General features: G+C 46.6%; 1 protein-coding gene across 10 annotated transcripts in view; it reads right to left on the bottom strand.

Moving 5' to 3' along the window:
- Positions 1-17,073, bottom strand: part of NBR1 (NBR1 autophagy cargo receptor) — a 577,507-nt gene that overhangs the window by 186,498 nt on the left and 373,936 nt on the right. For all 10 annotated transcript variants that reach the window (XM_086924037.1, XM_086924035.1, XM_086924034.1 and 7 more), the window contains one exon: positions 14,690-14,845. In XM_086924037.1, the coding sequence (XP_086780163.1) occupies positions 14,690-14,845 (156 nt within the window). The remainder of the gene's footprint in view (positions 1-14,689; positions 14,846-17,073) is intronic.

Here is a 17,073-nt window from a genome sequence, read left to right on the forward strand (position 1 = left end):
CTTACCGAAATCTAGAACCTCTCAAAGATACATTACCATAGTGTCACAGTTTCACCTCTCGTAGGGACGCCCAGAGTAAGAACAAGATTTGAGAGGCGTCTCTTATTCCACTCGTCCTCTTCTCTTTTCTCAGCCTGAAGATTACAGAGAATACGGCAGCATCTCAGGGGACACCCATACGAGGAGCGGCCCCTTTAATCCGAACACAAGGCTGGGAATTGAGGAACGTCACAATGACATATACTGCAGCTGGCCATTAGAGAAAGCGCGGAACGCCAATGGGGAGGAAGCCGGAAGAAAAGGAATGGTTTGGCGACGCGAGGCGACCGAGGTACAGAGGGAATCGGAGGGACCGACGGAAGACAGCCTGCTGATAAAATCCCCGAATGTGGTCCTGAGCAGGGAGCCAGGAGGACTCCAAGATGGTGCTACAGCCCGCCACACTCACAGAGGGTGCTACAGCCCGCCACGCTCATAGAGGAGTGTGGCTAAACAAGGTACGGGAACGGGTCTCGGGGTGGGTGGGAAGAAAGCCCGTATTATAAAGAGCTCTCCCTTCCCTGCATGGGTCTCGTGCTCACTTCACTTGGCATTCACTTAGTTGCACGACTGAGCACCGGTGTCCCCCCACTCCCTTTCCTAATCACTCAAACGCTGCACAAGCAAACTGACGGTCTCCTTATCTCTTCTCTCCACACCTACGGAGCCATAAAGAGAAGACGACCCTGAAAGAGACGAGAGCTAGACGGGAGACATCAACCGCGTTGGACCCAAGAAGACGGCATAGGGATACTATCCGGACAGGGTTGCTACATATCTATATTTTGAAGTAGGGAAAGAAGGGCATTTCCCTAACACCCTAGACTGGCGTGTTACACTAAAAGCAAGTATAAGAAAATAAAACCCGCTCTACTATATTCTCCTGTGTCGGTCTCTCCTTGCCCTTCCTTACAAGTGGTGGAGAATGCAGGCAAACCTCCATTGAAACAGGAGTAATGGAGAACCTAATACAACACCTGATAACCGGACAGGAGAAACTGGGATGGGCTGTAGGGCGGCAACTGAAGTCGGCTCAGGCCGATAGAGACCTGTTTAAGGAGAATATAGCTGCTCAGTTGGCGGAGGTACAAAAACTGGCAGCCAAACACTCCTTGTTCAGAGCGAAGGAGGTAAGGTCTCCTGTCGCAACTCACCCCTCGGGGGTGGCTCTGCAGAAGTACGTACCGGGGGAAGACCCGGACGCCTTCCTGCTTAACTTTGAGAGGGCCGCCAGGGCCTGTGCATGGCCAATAGAAAAATGGCCTTTCTTTTTGGCCCCTTTGCTTACAGGGGAATCCCAAGCGGCCTATCAGGTGGCAAATAGTGATGGAAACACCCCATATGACGAGATAAAAGCTATAATTCTAGATCACTTGGGACTCGATGCAGAGGCTTTTAGACTTTGTTTCCGGAAGGAGAAGGGGCACCCCAATGAGAATCCGAAGACCCTCTTCTTTCGATTAAAGGCCGCTGCACTCACATGGCGCAACAGTAGTAAATAAGAGATCATGGACAAAATGTACTTAGAACAGTACTTGGAAGCCCTCCCTTATAACACTCAATGGTTGAGACAACTTTCACATCTAACTACTGCTCAGGCCGTAGAGATGGCCACCACTTTTCTTGGGCACAACCACGGAGTTTGTTATGGGAACCGGAAAAACCTCAATGCCATCCAGCCGGAAAGATGGAAAAAGTCCATTAAGCTCCATCCGAGTTCCCTAAACCTCGGACCCCAAAATCCGAGTCTCCAGCCTCTAAGGGTCCACAATGTTTTGAATGTGGGGAGTGGGGCCATATCGCCAGGGTATGCCCGCGGAAAAGATCCCAAGAAGAGCCCATGGAAGTTGGGTATATTCCTCAGTCGGTTCTCTTCATGGCTGAAAAGGGGACAGCCTTCTACGTAAGTGTAGTGCTAAACGGGAAACGGGTGAAAGCATTATTGGATTATGGCTGTAGGCAATCAGTTATCCAGTAGGATCTGGTGGATCCCTTCCATATACATAGGGATAAACTAGTTTACATATGATGTGTACACGGGGACGTAAAACCTTGCCCCCTTGCCATAGTCACCATCACTCCAAACGGGGGTAGATCACACTAAGTTAGGGTGGGGGTCTTGTCGAACCTGCCAATGAGCTTATTATTGGTACCGATAATCCTGACTTTCTGGGCCTGTTCTTAACCACGGTTCAAACCCAGGTGAAGGTAGAGGAAAACAATCATTCAGGTATCCAAATACCTGCCTTTGTAACAGCCGAGCACTGGCTCTCGGACAGGAAATTCAAATTAGCACAAATAAACGATCCGACCCTGCAACAGGCTTGGCAAGCTGCCCAGGGAAATAATGGTACATCCAATAGGCCGTTTCCACAGTTGCTGATACGTAAGGACCTGCTATATCGAAAGGCCAATAAAGATAGCGAGCCCCAATTGTTGGTCCCATGGGACTTCGGAAAATAAATTCTTTTTTACTCTCACGCCCACCTAACTGCTGAACACATAGGAGCGGAGAAGTTCACCCAAAACGTGCTGTGGTACTTCTACTGGCCAGGGATATATGCAGATATAAAGAAATATTGTCAAGAGTGCAATATCAGCCAAAAACGCAGTCAATACAAGCTCCCTCCGATCCCATTACAGCCTCTTCCCATCTTGGGTACTCCCTTCGAACGCATAGGGATGGATCTTATAGGACCCCTTCCCAAATCGCGTAGAGGCCATCAATACGCGTTGGTAATGGTAAACAAGGGTTGCAAGCGTTTATTCCTCCTTTCCCAATATTTTCATTCATTCCCATTAAAGGGAATATTTTCCTAAGTTGTTGAAGATAACACAGTACCAATTGATTTGGATGAGCGGATATCTTTTTATTGGTGTTTTCACAAGATTTCATCTATCTTTGCTCATTTTTCAATTATTCATTGTGCAGTTAATTGTGAGAACAAAAGAACAGAACAGCCGAATACGTGTTTCGCCCTGTTTGGCGAATAGGGCCAGGGCTTTCTCAAGGCTGTTAATTGAAAAGAAGAACAAGTGTAAATGTTGAATCTACCGAGAAAGGAACTGAAGATTCAAATAAAAAAAAAAAAAAATTGAGATCGGTGAAAAGAGAGGCCTAATACAAAAACCAGTGCAGTTTAAAAACAATATTGAAATCGGTCTTTCTAATGTTCTGTGTGACTAGTTTATAAAACTAGTGAGGGTAAGATCCAAAGACAGGTATTAGGAACCAGAAGCCAAGCAGAATCGTTTAGAAAGTCAATTAAGAGAGCTGAATGATTAAATGTTACCTGAAAAAAGGTCTATGCAGTGCTTGCAGATGCAAGACGGGAGAGAAAAGAGAGAAGAAGAAAGAGCGTGCTGGCAAGCATCAGTGCGCTGTTTATTATTGCATAGTTGTGATGTGGAAATAACAGAGAGGGCTAAATGCAGTCTTAATTTAGAAATAAGACATTCTCATGCGTTATAGTTGTGTCAACATGCAATGACTTGATATGTCATGAACTTAAAACAGTGATTTATCAGAATCAAAAATACCTAATTTATATTCTTTTCTTTTTACCAGCACAGCAAAGTACCATGTTCAAACAATTCATAGTCACATGGTGATGTACGCATCAGCAGCAGACTCATCAAAGTCTACCAATGTAAACACATTAAATCAGCTGGTTTTCATACAGTCTTTTGATAAATTCAAGCAACTTCATTAAACCTGTTTTGTTTATCAGAAGTCTTAAAAAAACACTCACTATTTTTTTATATTTCACATATATCATCAAAAAACCAAATTCAATCTGGCCCGGGGCCGCCACCAGAAATGGTATAAAATCTGGGGGCCGTGGAATAGGTATCGAGGGGACATATGTACGCGGCCTGCAGTAGATAACATCGATATCCCACTTTCCCCCTGACCCCACATTCAATGTTTGCAATCCTGTTTGCTTATTGTCTCTCCCCTGTGTCCTTCCTTCCCTACAATAATTGCTTATTATTTGAAGTACTGTTTACCTGACCTCATGTGAACGAAGCGCTATGTATCTTGTTTTTGCCTTGCTTGTTTATATTTAATAAAAATAAATATAAAAAAAACAAAAAAAAACCAAATTCAGTCTCCTTTACAAATTGAAAATATATTTTGTAGTCGTGCACAGAGTTGTATTGCCTCTGTTCTACTGTTCAAAGTTTTTGCCCAGTTAGGTTACATGGAGTAAGCCAAATAATCACATTTGTCAAAAGAGAGGCAGTTTTTAGGTTTCGCTGGTGTTAACAGCGTGAAGCGCTGCGTCCAGCGAAAGACCTTATGTTGTGCACTTGCTGGGAATGTTGGACAGGGGAAGGGTACGCGCTTTCCCTCATCGATTTCATCTGTAGGACGTGCACGCCCAGCCCGGTGCCGTGCACATCTCCTGTTCAACATTCACCGCAAGTCAGCCTCTCGCCTCTCTCAATCACGCGTGCGCACACACAGCCACACTCACGCATGCACACAAACACGAACACACACGCAGGCACACAAACACACACACCCATGCACACACTGCATACACACACGCGCACACGCACACACGCACGCACACAGCCACCCCCCCCACCCACTCACCTGGCTCTTTCCGCGTGTCCCTCTCTCCCTCGGCAGGCAGCGGGTCAGTCTCGGCATGGGAGCCCCGCAGCGCTGGTCTTCACCCGGGCCCCCTCCTGGGAGCCGGGACTTCAGCTGCCGGCGCCGGGGCTCCCTCTTCATTACAAATAACGCGCATGCGCTGGCAGCCCCCGCCCTCTCAGTCACATCCTGGTTTCAGTTTCGCTGTCTTCCATGTTCGCCGTCCACGTGAAACCCCTCTTTCTGGTTTTCCCATGGCGCCTGGTTCTCGCATATGTTTAATATGCAGGGCCGCTTTCCTCGGTGTTGCAAGCATTCCTTGTGCTGTCACCCCCCACTGCCACCCGCCCCTCGCTCCTTGTTTTAATGCCCAACCCCGTGTTAACTGTGCTGACCTGCTGTCACAGCTGAGGACGGTTAGACGTTTTATTCTCACGCTCACATTGTGTAATTACGTTATTTGGACTGCTACATTTTCCAAGATATGAAAACATTTCTCCGCTCTGCTGTGCTGATAATCAACCGAGCTTAAGTGGGAAAATGCATTTCATGGCATCTGAGCATCATGGCCTAAGAAATCTTAGCAGGTCCTAAGGATAACATTACAAGATCTGTTTTTTCCACACAGGAGAATTCACACTGCGTTAGCAAAAAACAAGCTTGACCACCTCCTGTGAAATATTCTTGCGCCCGGGTCGCAGCCATTACCCACGAGTCTGCACGCTCGTCCAGGCCTAGAAATGAACCTGTTCATTCACATTAAACATAAATAAAAGCTCTGCGCTTGCTTTGATCGCCTCTGCGCCTCTCCAGTGATGCGCCCCACCTGCGTCCTTCGGCACTTTCATTGAGAGACCAGAGACCTACGCCGCTGCCCCATCCTATTTCTGTCTGTCTTGGAGATGTAATTAATGTTTTGTGTGTAGCGCTTACATTCGCCTCGCAGCATTGAAGCACTGCATTTGTATTTACTGAGGTGCAAGGGCATCATTAAAAGAAGCCACACCAACAATGTACGTATTCAAGAAAAATTATTGGCTAAAAACCCTTGTTTGAGATAAGCGGTTGAGATTCAATATCAGTAGAACATACTGCTAAATGCATAAGAGAAGTGAAACCTAACACTGAAGCCGTAGCTAGCATCCAGGAGGGTGGGGACAAGAGTGAAGTTTGCAAAGTTATAAGTAAGGAACATATGGTTAGCAAACCATCAAGCAGGGAAAGAAACCATAAGTGCTACAGGTGTGAGAGCAGTAATCACTTTGCTAATTTTCTCCAATGTCCTGACAGAACTGTTACTTGCAAGAAATTTAATAGGAGGGGGCATTTTGCCAGGGTGTGCAGAGAAGGTGACCCTCACCCAAGAGACTGAAAGGGAGGTCGAAAAGGGCCTGAACAAAGAGGCAAAATGTGTATTGCCCTTCGAAAAAAAGTATGCGTTACAGCTTAAAGATAACTCCAGTTCAGTAAATGCCATTTATCCTAAATGTGACGTGTTATTGGACAACAAAGCAGTCACCATATTTGCAGACTTGTGTTCTCCGTTCACACTCTTAAACAAAAATGACTTTGAGAGCTTTGTGGGGCAAACAGAGATCGCTGCAAAAACCTGATATTTCTCCCACATGGTACATCAAGAAACCGATACCTCTCATGGGCATGAGGGAGATGCACATACAATTCAAGGGCATGTAAGCCTTTGGCAAAGTTTACATTGTAGGATCTGGATCGAACCTGCAGGGCCTTTGATTATCGCCAAGGAGCACTCCTGCGGTGTGTTGCCAGTGTTCACCGCACCCCGGCTGTTGATCGCCCACGTTTGCCACGGTCAGGCCCGGGAGGGAGTGCGTCACCCCAGTTCAGCTTATCGTCCTGCTCATCAGTTTAAAAATCCACTTCGCTCTCCTCTGTCACTCAGCAGAACGCACCTTTTCCTTCGCCTCAGAAGTTTCTCTGGCCTGCGCCCCGGTGGTGCCCTGAATTGGGAACGAGAGCTGTGCGATCACCACCAGGCCTCTGGGTCTAGAGGTGCTTGTCCCCCTATAATGCCGAATTATTGTTCCGCAGTAGGAGCCCCCTCTAGACCGCAATCGCTCACCAGCTGCAGGCGCGTCATGCAGCGGCTCAGGTTGGGCTCCAGGCCGTGGGTCAGCATCCATGAGGCCCACTGTCTTTCAAGGCGCTGCTGTCTTTTTAAGCGTTAGGCTCTTCCCTGCAGTCCTATAGTCTATCACCTGCAGCCAGAGGTTGTGGAGCCACCAGAACCCCGCCGACAGGCTAGTGTTGCAGGATTAATGGCAGGCCAGTGCTGAGCTACTTGCTCACACAACCGCCATCTTCCGCTTCCAAGAATATTACATGTTTGCACATGATACACAATTATATTTGAAATTCTCTTCACCCAATGATACCAAGCGCTCAACTGCATCGCACTGAAACCCAACAACGGCTGACCCATAATCCTCTCAAACTTAACACTCTAGAAAACTGAACTACTTTTAATTGCCCTCACAATCACAGTGCCCCAATAGTAGAATGACTCAAACAAATCACAGCTCACAACTGCTCCCCCCATATTATTGACTCTACTCGATCTTTAGGTATAACTTTGGACAAAAACCTGACTATGTAAGATCATATCAGTGCAAAACCAGGGGAGCCAATCACCAATTGAACACTAAGGAAAATCAAAGCCTTCCTGCCCCTTGATGACTTTAAGCTAGCTGTACAATCCCTAGTCATCTCACGACTAGATTACGGAAGTGCTACTCTTGCATGCTTACCCAAAGTAAAGCTGTCCCTGCTAAAGGCCACTTTGAACTCAGCTGCCAGGCTCACAACAGGATCTAGAAGAATTAACCATATCACTTCAGTCCTAAAACATCTAAAATGGCTCCCATTTGAAGCAAGAATCAAACTGAGGATTGCCTGCATAACGCACAAGGCCCTTCACTATAACACTCCTGCCTACCTGGCCAAAAAACTCAAACTTTCAGGGGTAGTCACTCATTAAGAAGCGCAAGCACCCTATTGTTAGAGCCCCACGAATATGGAAAGCATTACCTCCTGAAACCAGAACAAACCCCTAGACTACCTCCTTCAAAAAAGAAGTAGAAAAGCTTCTGATGTATAAAATTCTCAAGGAGTACTGAAGTCTCTCAGTTTGTCTATCTTCTGGTGGATGACCCCAGATCCTGGAGCTGCCTTACGGACTACTATACTATATTTCTGTGTTCCAGGCGGTCTGAGGGTCTGGCTTCCTTGATGTCTTTGGCACTGAATGTCTCTTCCCCAATGACGTCTGGGGCGTCTTCCACAGAGCATTTGTACATCTTAAGATGTACCCAGTGCCTGTTCCCTGTATTGATGATAAGACGTTTTTGACATGAATGCCAGGCATGCCTCACACTTGTCGTTTTGTGGTGACATACAAAAATTCCAATCCTGGTGGTGGTCAGACCAGGAGTATTTCGAACTACAGCAGGGGCACCAGCTATGCATCCTTGAGTAAGAAAACGTTGAGGAGAGGCTTGGGGCTCGAAGACTTTATCTGGGTCTGTGGCCCAGCAGTGGAGAATCTGTCGATCCTCAGTGCCGTAGAGATACAGAAAGCAAGCTGGCTGAGGTATATTGCTTTATACTATAATCGTTGTTGAATAGAATGTTGGGGACGTAGAAGAAAATGTTAAAGGGTGCCTCAATCCTGGACATCTGGTCATCACGTCTGAATCCAAGGTGGAAAAATACAACAATCTAACATGTAGTCGGTGCCCATGCACAATGCCAGATAAGGAGGAGTCACCATGTACTCCATGACTGTAAAGTCTTCTTTGCAGAAAAACAAGTTGCAAAATTCCGAGCCCAAACCAGGAGTATGTAGAATATGTGCATCCTAGCCACACATGATACGGACATATTTATTTAATAATTTTCAAAAGAGTGGTAGTCTGTAAAATATTAATTTTTGCTACCAGATTTCGGATTGCAAAACAATAATACATATCAGTTCTATTTGGTAGAGATGAACTAAACACCCCCCTTCCAAATACCAACTCGGTACTAGGTCACAAACTTAAATTGGGACTCAGTGAACTTTACTGAATCACAATTTGTGGTTTGTACATACAAAAGGCAGTTTTAAGAATGCAAACAATCCAATTCAACAAACATGGCCATTTGAGACTACAATAAGCCTTTGTATATCTGACCCGTAGTCTTTTAAGTCCCAATCCACAAGCAGAGTCCACTTCTAAAGCTCTCAGGGACCTCGTGGTAGGCACTCAGACTCACAGGGTGCCAGGCAGAGGCCAAAAGCAGGGTCCAGTACAAGACTACACTGGCCAGCTGGACACTCCCAGGAAAAGGCTGTGTGCAGCTAGTTGTCTCCCTGTAGCCATAAAAGAGGTCAGCCAACTGACTGCTGGAGTCCACTTATATGTAATGGGTACAAGAGGGAGCAAGGCCAAGAGGAAACAAGTCCAATCTTTCAGGGCTCCTCTCATGTCATAAACAGCATGTCCAGTGCACTTCTGATCTTTCGCAGGTCCAGAAAATGTTCTGAAGGTGCCATGCATGCTCTAGCTAGTGGGTAGGAAGGACTCCTGGGCACGCCCTAACCAATGGGGTAAAAGTTCCCAGGGCCAACCCTGTCCACTTTAAAGTAGTTCCTGTTTGCCTTGCTACAAAGAGGCCCAATTTCCATGTCAGGGTACTTTCAAGGTGGTGAAAGTCTTATACTATGCTAAACGTGAGCGCGGGAGGAGTGGGGTGGGGGGGGAGTCTGCTATGATCAGCCCAATTGCCACCCATATCTAATACTAAAAACTAGTTTGAGGCAGAAACTATACCCACATTAAGTCATTTAGTAACCAGACAGTGCCTGAGACTGAATCCACAAGAATGTATCTCCCCTTTTAATTATGCCCCAGGTGTTATATGTGATCCCAGCAGGATTTGAAACTTTAGTGTCAAAAAAAGGATGCCCATAACACCCATACTGCTTAATTTATGGAGTTCAGAGGAGTAATCTCTGCCAATTGAGGTCATCCTAACTGTGGAGACATTTCCCACCTACTCAAGACTAATTAGTGCCTGGGAGAAGATGGAGTGCCAAAGCAAATTAGACTCCCGGAATTTCAGGCAGGGAAAGGGTAACTATCTAAAAGTTACTTTTTCTTACTATTTATTACCAATCAAACTTCACCATTGAATTGGATAGTTGTAATTATTTTTCTAGCTTGCCCCATCCTCGAGATACATTATTAGTATTTTATTCTGGACTCTGGTTATCTATATAGGACAGCTAGACCTGTCATGGTGAATATAGCTTTTGGGTGCTAATCAGTGTAAGGACATGGTAACATAACATTTCTACATGTCTTCCTTTTAAATACCAAGCTTCCCAGCCTTGTGGGCTATAAGGCCTACTTAGGAGTGACTAATTAATATTTATGGATCAATTCTGTTTAATTACGTTGCCTTCTGCAAATGATACACAGCATGTTGCCTCCAACCCCATGCAAACAAAGAAGACAAAAGGTTTGACACAGCTTCCACCTACAACCGTGGGGCCGGCATTGTGGCACAGACATGAAAATACAACTCCAGCACAGAAAATAAAGAAAACCCAGACACCCACCCACCCTTTGCTCGTTTGATATCACATAAGAACAGTCAGTGTATACGGACAGAACATTTGGCAAGCAGGGTTAGGATCAGAGTACCAACAAGAGCAGTTGGCCATATCTTAGTACCCTAAGTACATCTCGGATCAGTCATAGCAGCTGCAGTTATAGGGGGTGTGTCAACTCATGGAACTCATAGGAAAGAATATGAATAAAGGGAGCCCACAGTTCCGAGTAAGAGGAGTGCCAGGAATTAATTACTTATGAGAGCATCACCATCTTTAGAATAAACCACAGTTTCTGCAACCAGGAGGTGTGATCTGGAGACTAGTCTGTGCTCCACAGAGAGGGTATAACCTGCTGAGCCGCTCCCAAAGCAATAGCCATTTGCCTCCCTCGATTAGAGGGCAAGGGATAAGTTGGGGGATTCGAAAGTCTCAAAATGATGTATGCAGGGAACCTTGGGATAGCAGTATGGAACGCTGAATCAATATCATCTAAGACTTGATTCCAATACATTATGAGCTTTGGGCAGTGCCACAGGTGCCAGGATTACCACAATCCCACCAGCAGCCCACTGAACACCCAGTGCTCCATTTCTGGAGAATCATCGGGGTGAGATACCAATAGGAAGCGATTTTTTAGCAGCTTTCGTACTAGCCAGTGTGAGCTGTGTGATGTACTGAGATGGAGAGCCTCTGCAGCACCTCAACGCAGCACCACAGTGTAGGAAGCGCCCTCCTTCATTGGAGGTGGAGGAGAGGCAAACCCCGGGTCAGAAGACACATCAAGCTCGCCTGCATCTTGAAGATCGTCCACCCAATCCTGCTCGGAGTCACACTGCCGGGCAAGGGGGTCCTCGGAGCCGCCTCAGTCCTCGTCTGACTCTGGAGTAAAGGGAGACGGCTGCGGCGGAAGGGCCGGAGCTGGAGACTGGGCAGGAGGCGACGAAAACGGCACCGGTTGGGGTCGAGCCGGAGCTGTGTCTCAAGCCAGAATTTTTTTCCGAGAACCGGGGAAGGGTGGGATAAACGGCACCCATTGCGGCGCCTGTGGCGGAGCCAAGGGCGGTGCTGGGGCCAGTGGCAAGGGTGGCGCCGGGGCCAGAGCTTGTGGGGCTGCACCTTGTGGTGCTGATGCTGGAGGTGCAGGATCCTGTGGCGCCGGTGGCAGAGCTGCCGGCCCAACAGGATCTGGACACGGGACCGCGGGTCCCGAAGGCGCGCCGGCGGGAGCACAGGGCTTAAAGAGGCAGTACAAGGCAGTAAGAAACTCTTGCATCTGTTCGGGAGTCGCCGACGGACCAGAGTATAGCAGGTAGGCCGCAGGACTCCCCTGCTCCAGATGAACCCAAGGGGCAGAGCCCCAATCCCCCTCGACCGCCTCCGGGGAGCGACGGGGGGACGTCTGAGAGTGAACACGATTCTTCGACTTCTTTTTATGGCGTCGCTTACCGGAATCCGAAGGAGAAGACTTAGATCCTGAGGAGCGACTGCTCTGGTCCCGCAAGCGGCCCCTAAACCGGAGTGACGGTGAGAGTAGTGCCTGACCTCCAGCAACTTCCGGCGCCGCACCCGCAAGGCCCCCCAGGGCCCTGACTCGACAGTTCCGGGAGTCATGGTCTGTCTCCAGGCAGTAGAGGCACACATCGTGGTGGTCCGCCACCGACATGTTACGCAAGCACGACCCACAAGACTTAAAACCAGGCATCCCTAAGTGCACCAGGAGACAAGAAAAGGAGACAAAAAGTCTCAAAATGGAGTTAAAAAATGACTGAGGCAATGTGCTCAATCTGGAACATACACAATAAGCGGCACAGGAGCAGCGGGTGCAGGGTGCAATTTCGACTTTCAGCGCCCAATGCTTTTCAATGAGGATTCTGCTTTCGTCAAACCGCTGGCTGCAGGCGTCGCACTGGGGGTTTCAGGAGGAAGACTAAACGACAGTAGAGGTAAGTAGAGATGTAGGGGGTAATCGAGGCACCATCGATTCAGCTCACCAAGGTGCAGGGGCCATGGGTACAGGGGTGCCTTTAGACGTCGAAATCTTCTTACCGGAGACAGTCGCGTTCAGGGGGAGCCTCTGGATTCAGGCTGCAGGCGTTGTTTTGGGGTCCAGGAGGGTCAGCCAAAGCTGGACTGGAGGTCAGGATCACTGTAGAATCTGTTCCTAGGTTAGTGGGCCACCAGTGGGTGTGACTATGGGTAGGACTCGCGGATCCGCAAGGCAACTGAGTCCTTTGTGTTGGTTTTTTGGGGACAGAACTGCAGTCCTCTGGAGTTCTGGTCTTTTCCAAAGTTCAAGCAGTCTTCTTGGGGTGTCTGGAAGTTGCTAGCTGCAGGACAGGCGTCGTATTCTTGTAGGGTTTTTGGAAGCTGGAGAGAGGCCAAAAGGGCTGGGGCCAAGTCAGTCAGACGGTCTCCAGGCTTCGCTACATGGCATCTTGTTCGTCCTTCTTAGGTTGAAGATAACTAACTTCTAGGTCCAGGTCTGGGGGAGCCAGCTAAATTCTAAATCTAGATGGCGTTTAAGGTAAATAGTAGGTAGTGCCAAAGGGCACCTTACCTCAGGTGACTATACCCACAATTATGCTACCTTTCTGTGGGAGGGGGCATAGATCTAGCAATGATTGGAGGAGTCCCTTCATCTTCAAGATGGAGGGGACTGAAAAGTGTTCTTAACTTCGGCTCCTCCAACTAAGGGGTGGAGTTGGCAAAGGTGGGCACACCTCCTAGCCTTTCTGACTTTTCCTGCTGGTTTTCCCACCTGAAGTGAGGGTGTAAACTAGGGGCTGCCATCTGCTGCTAGCAGAAAGAGGCTGGGGGCGGCATTACAAAGACGGCAGACCTTTGAAGCTTCCCCTTTGAGCACTGGCCCATCCTGGGGCAGGAGGTGCGACACCTCTGTGCAGGATGTGCATTGTTTCTGTTCCCAGAAACAGCGTCTCTCCACCCAGGTGTTCAGAAACATGTCTGTGTGTGGCAGGCTGCCTAAAGGCAGTCAGTGCCCACACCAGGGTCGGTAGGTTTTCAGGGGGCACCTCTGAGGTGCCCTCCGAGTACATGTAACAATATATCCCACACTGTATCAGTATGGATTTATAGTGAATAGTTTGGTACTAAACACTCCTGTGTTCGGTGAAGCCATCATGGTGATGTGGAACTGGAGCTATCTAGTTTCCCGCCCTTGTACTCTCTATGGCTTCACTGGCACTTATAATATTAAGGAATAGACCCCAATATTGTAGGGGCATATCTGCTCATGCAGATATGCCTACGCCTAGGATATAGTGACCTTGCCTGAGGGCTGGTAATGCCGGCTAAAGGGGTGACTTACCCATAATTTAGGCAGTGCTAGCTGGCCTGGCACACAGGTAGTGTGCCATGTCGACTTTGCCTGCACCAGCCAGGCTTGCTGCAGTGGCAGTCTGCATGGCGGAGGCAAGGGGTCCCTAAGGGATCCTCTTCAGTCCCCATGCTCTTTGTACCCAGGTGTCTTTTAATAGGGACTTACAGGGGTGCTGAAGGGCCAATTGGGGAATAGGTTTTAGGGAAGAAGCACTGGAAAAGGGACCTGATTGGCAGGGACCCTGTGCACTAAAATCAAGCCACATATATGTCCATGCAAAAAGTGGGGGCTAACCTAAGCTATTATTTGTATTGCGCTATTTGATATTCATCTAAGTCCCATTTCCATATACAAATATTTACTTTAAAAACCAGGCTTTATTTGAAGAAAAAAAACATTAAAAGCGCCAAGGATTATAACGCTTCTTTAAAGTATTCTTTAAAAGTTCACAATGAATCTATTTGATGCTACTTTATGGCTGAAAGAAAATGCCTTTTGACAGATGAGAAGCACTGTGTAGTATGTTGTTGCCACAGTGGAAGTTAACATTCAGAAAGAGTTTTAACTTCAAGTATTAATATAGGAATTTTATAGAAAGGGCTTATGTTAAGTCTACATTGACCTACAAACTGAAACCAAATTGTGGGAGTTTGGCCATCCCGTCAACCAACTTAGAACCGCTTGGTCCAATGCAGCCACATTTTGAATTTCTTGAGAAGAGGTGAGAAAATTAGTTTGTAAATGGTTGGCAACCAGCTGGAAGTTTAGAAGTTCAAGAGTTAAGCTCCAATACTATTCCACCTGTTCACAAACAGCACATCTGTACAAGAGCATGGACAGAGGAAAGAAGTTCTGCGTTGACCTAAGGTGAATATATCTGAAAGACAAGTATTCAGGACACAGCATGCCTCTTGTGTACTCTTAAAAAAAAAACTTTCACGTTAACACGTTGCTTTCAAGCAGCCAATCTAAGCTTTTGTGGATTTTGGTAAGTATACATGCTTTGATGGGGAGATAACACAGCTAATTGTTTACCAATATAGTAGCAGATAACACAAACTTTGCAAGTACTTACAGTGCAAGTCTTTCTTTCTTTGTGGGGGTATGTGATCTGGAGCTGCACCTAGGGTGAGAGAACGCATTACAGTTTCACACACAAACTGTGTGCTGCTGATATCTTCTTCACATTCTTCTTGGGCGTTTTCTACTTTAACTTTTACCATGGATGGGTCTGAAAACAATAAGGACATTAGTAAAGGCACAAAGGAAATAAATATAAGAAATATAAACACATAAGAAACATAAAAGTAACAGATGGAACCATAGATCATAGATAGTCAACCTGCATGAAAATATTTAGAAAACAGATGCAATTTGCAGTACCGTCCAACGTACAGGGAGTCAGTGGGGTATCTAGCAATTAAAGGAAAATGCTACTTACCAGTATGCATCTGTTCCTGGCACGTAGATCTGCAGATTCACACAAAATGCATAGATCGCCATCTGGCGTTTGGCCCGGATGTCTGCAGTTTGTTACTGTCTTGGAAAGTCTTTGTGGAAGTCACGAGATAGGTGACTCCCACTTTGAACAATAGTGCGCATGGGCATCGACTCCATCTTCAGATTGTTTTTTCAACAAGAAGGAATGATGAAGTTTTGTGAGAACATAAAGATGTCCATGTATGTTGTATCTAAAGATAATACTGGAACAGATAAAGGTAGCCGGGGAGATGGCGGCGAGGGGGGGCGTGTGTGAATCTGAAGCTCCACATGCCAAGAATAGATGCATATTAGTAAGTAGCATTTTCCGTTCGAGGCATTTGAGCTGCAGATCACACACTATGCATAGATTGTATAGCAGTACTATCCCTTTAGCGGCGACCACCAGTATCTGTTGCAGTACTTTGAAATAGTGTTTTGAGTACAGCCTGGCCCACACTAGCCTTCTGTTTTGCTTGCACATCTACACAAAAGTGTTTTGTGAATGTGTGCGGTGTAGACCATGAAGCTGCTTTGCAGATATCATCTAAGGGAATGATTTCTAAAAATGCCATGGAAACCCCTATTTTGCGAGTGGAATCAGTTTTAGGGGGAATAGAAAGTGTACGTTTTGCTTTGTGATAGCAAGTTTGTATACATTTGACAATCCACCTTGCAATTCCAGACTTTGATATGGGATTGCCTTTATGTGGGGTGAAAAAGGAAAAAAGCGGTTTTGTTTTACGAAAAGGTTTTGTTCTCTCAATGCATAAAGAAGTGCTCATTTTACATCTAGAGTATGAAGAGCTCTTTCTGCTACTGTTTGTGGTTGCGAGAAGAGGACTGGCAACTCTACAGATTGGTTGAGATGGAAGGGAGTAATAACTTTTGGAAGGAATTTAGGGTTTGTCCTGAGAACCACTTTGTTATGATGGAGTTGTAAAAATGATTCTCGAATAGTTAGTGCCTGTAGCTCACTAACTCTTCTGGGAGAAGTGATAGCTACAAGGAAAGCTACTTTCCATGTAAGAAATTGTAGCTCACATTTATGAAGAGGTTCAAATGGAGGACCCATTAACCTAGTGAGGACAATGTTTAGATTCCATAATGTAGAGGGTGGTACCCTGGGAGGAATTATTCTTTTGAGGCCTTCCATAAATGCTTTAATGGCAGATACTCTGGATAATGAGAGAGGAGTGCCGGGAATTAATTACTAATGAGAGCATCAACATCTTCAGAATGAACCACAGTTTCTGCAACCAGGAGGTGTGATATGGAGACTAGTCTGTGCCCCACAGACAGAGTATAACCTGCTGTGCGGCTCCTAAGGCGATAGCCATTTGCCTCCCTCGATTAGAAGACAAGGGATAAGTCGGGGGATTCGAAAGTCTCAAAATGATGTATGCAGGGAACCTTGGGATAGCGGTATGGAAAGCTGAATCAATATCATCTAAAACTTGATTCCAATACGTTATGAGCTTTGGGCAGTGCCACAGGAGATGGAGTAGGGTGCCAGGATTACCACAATCCCACCAGCAGTCCACTGAACACCCAGTGCTCCATTTCTGGAGTATCATCGGGGTGAGATACCAATAGGAAGCAATTTTGTACGCAGATTTCGTACTAGCCAGTGTGAGCTGTGTGATGTATTCGGTAGAATATATCATCCCATTCCTTTGTAGAAAATGAGCTGCCTATTTCGATCTCTCATCTAAGCTGTCCCCTGGATTTAGTCTGGGGCTCTTGGCGCTCAGGAAGAAGCAAAGCTTGGAGATGAGATATCTATCATCCCCTTTGAGTAGCAGCCATTTCTCAAAGGAGGTCATCGGGCACCCTGCATCATTCACATGTCAGAACCCATCATCCAGTGTCATAACTGCAAATATGAGACACGGTCTGCATCAATCAAGGAACTGTCAGCTTGAAATTTGGCAAAGAATATAAGTCAGTGTATGTAAAAAAAAGGCATCACACTCGCTT

Source organism: Lissotriton vulgaris, chromosome 5, assembly GCF_964263255.1.
Source record: "Lissotriton vulgaris chromosome 5, aLisVul1.2, whole genome shotgun sequence".
Classification (NCBI taxonomy): domain Eukaryota; kingdom Metazoa; phylum Chordata; class Amphibia; order Caudata; family Salamandridae; genus Lissotriton; species Lissotriton vulgaris.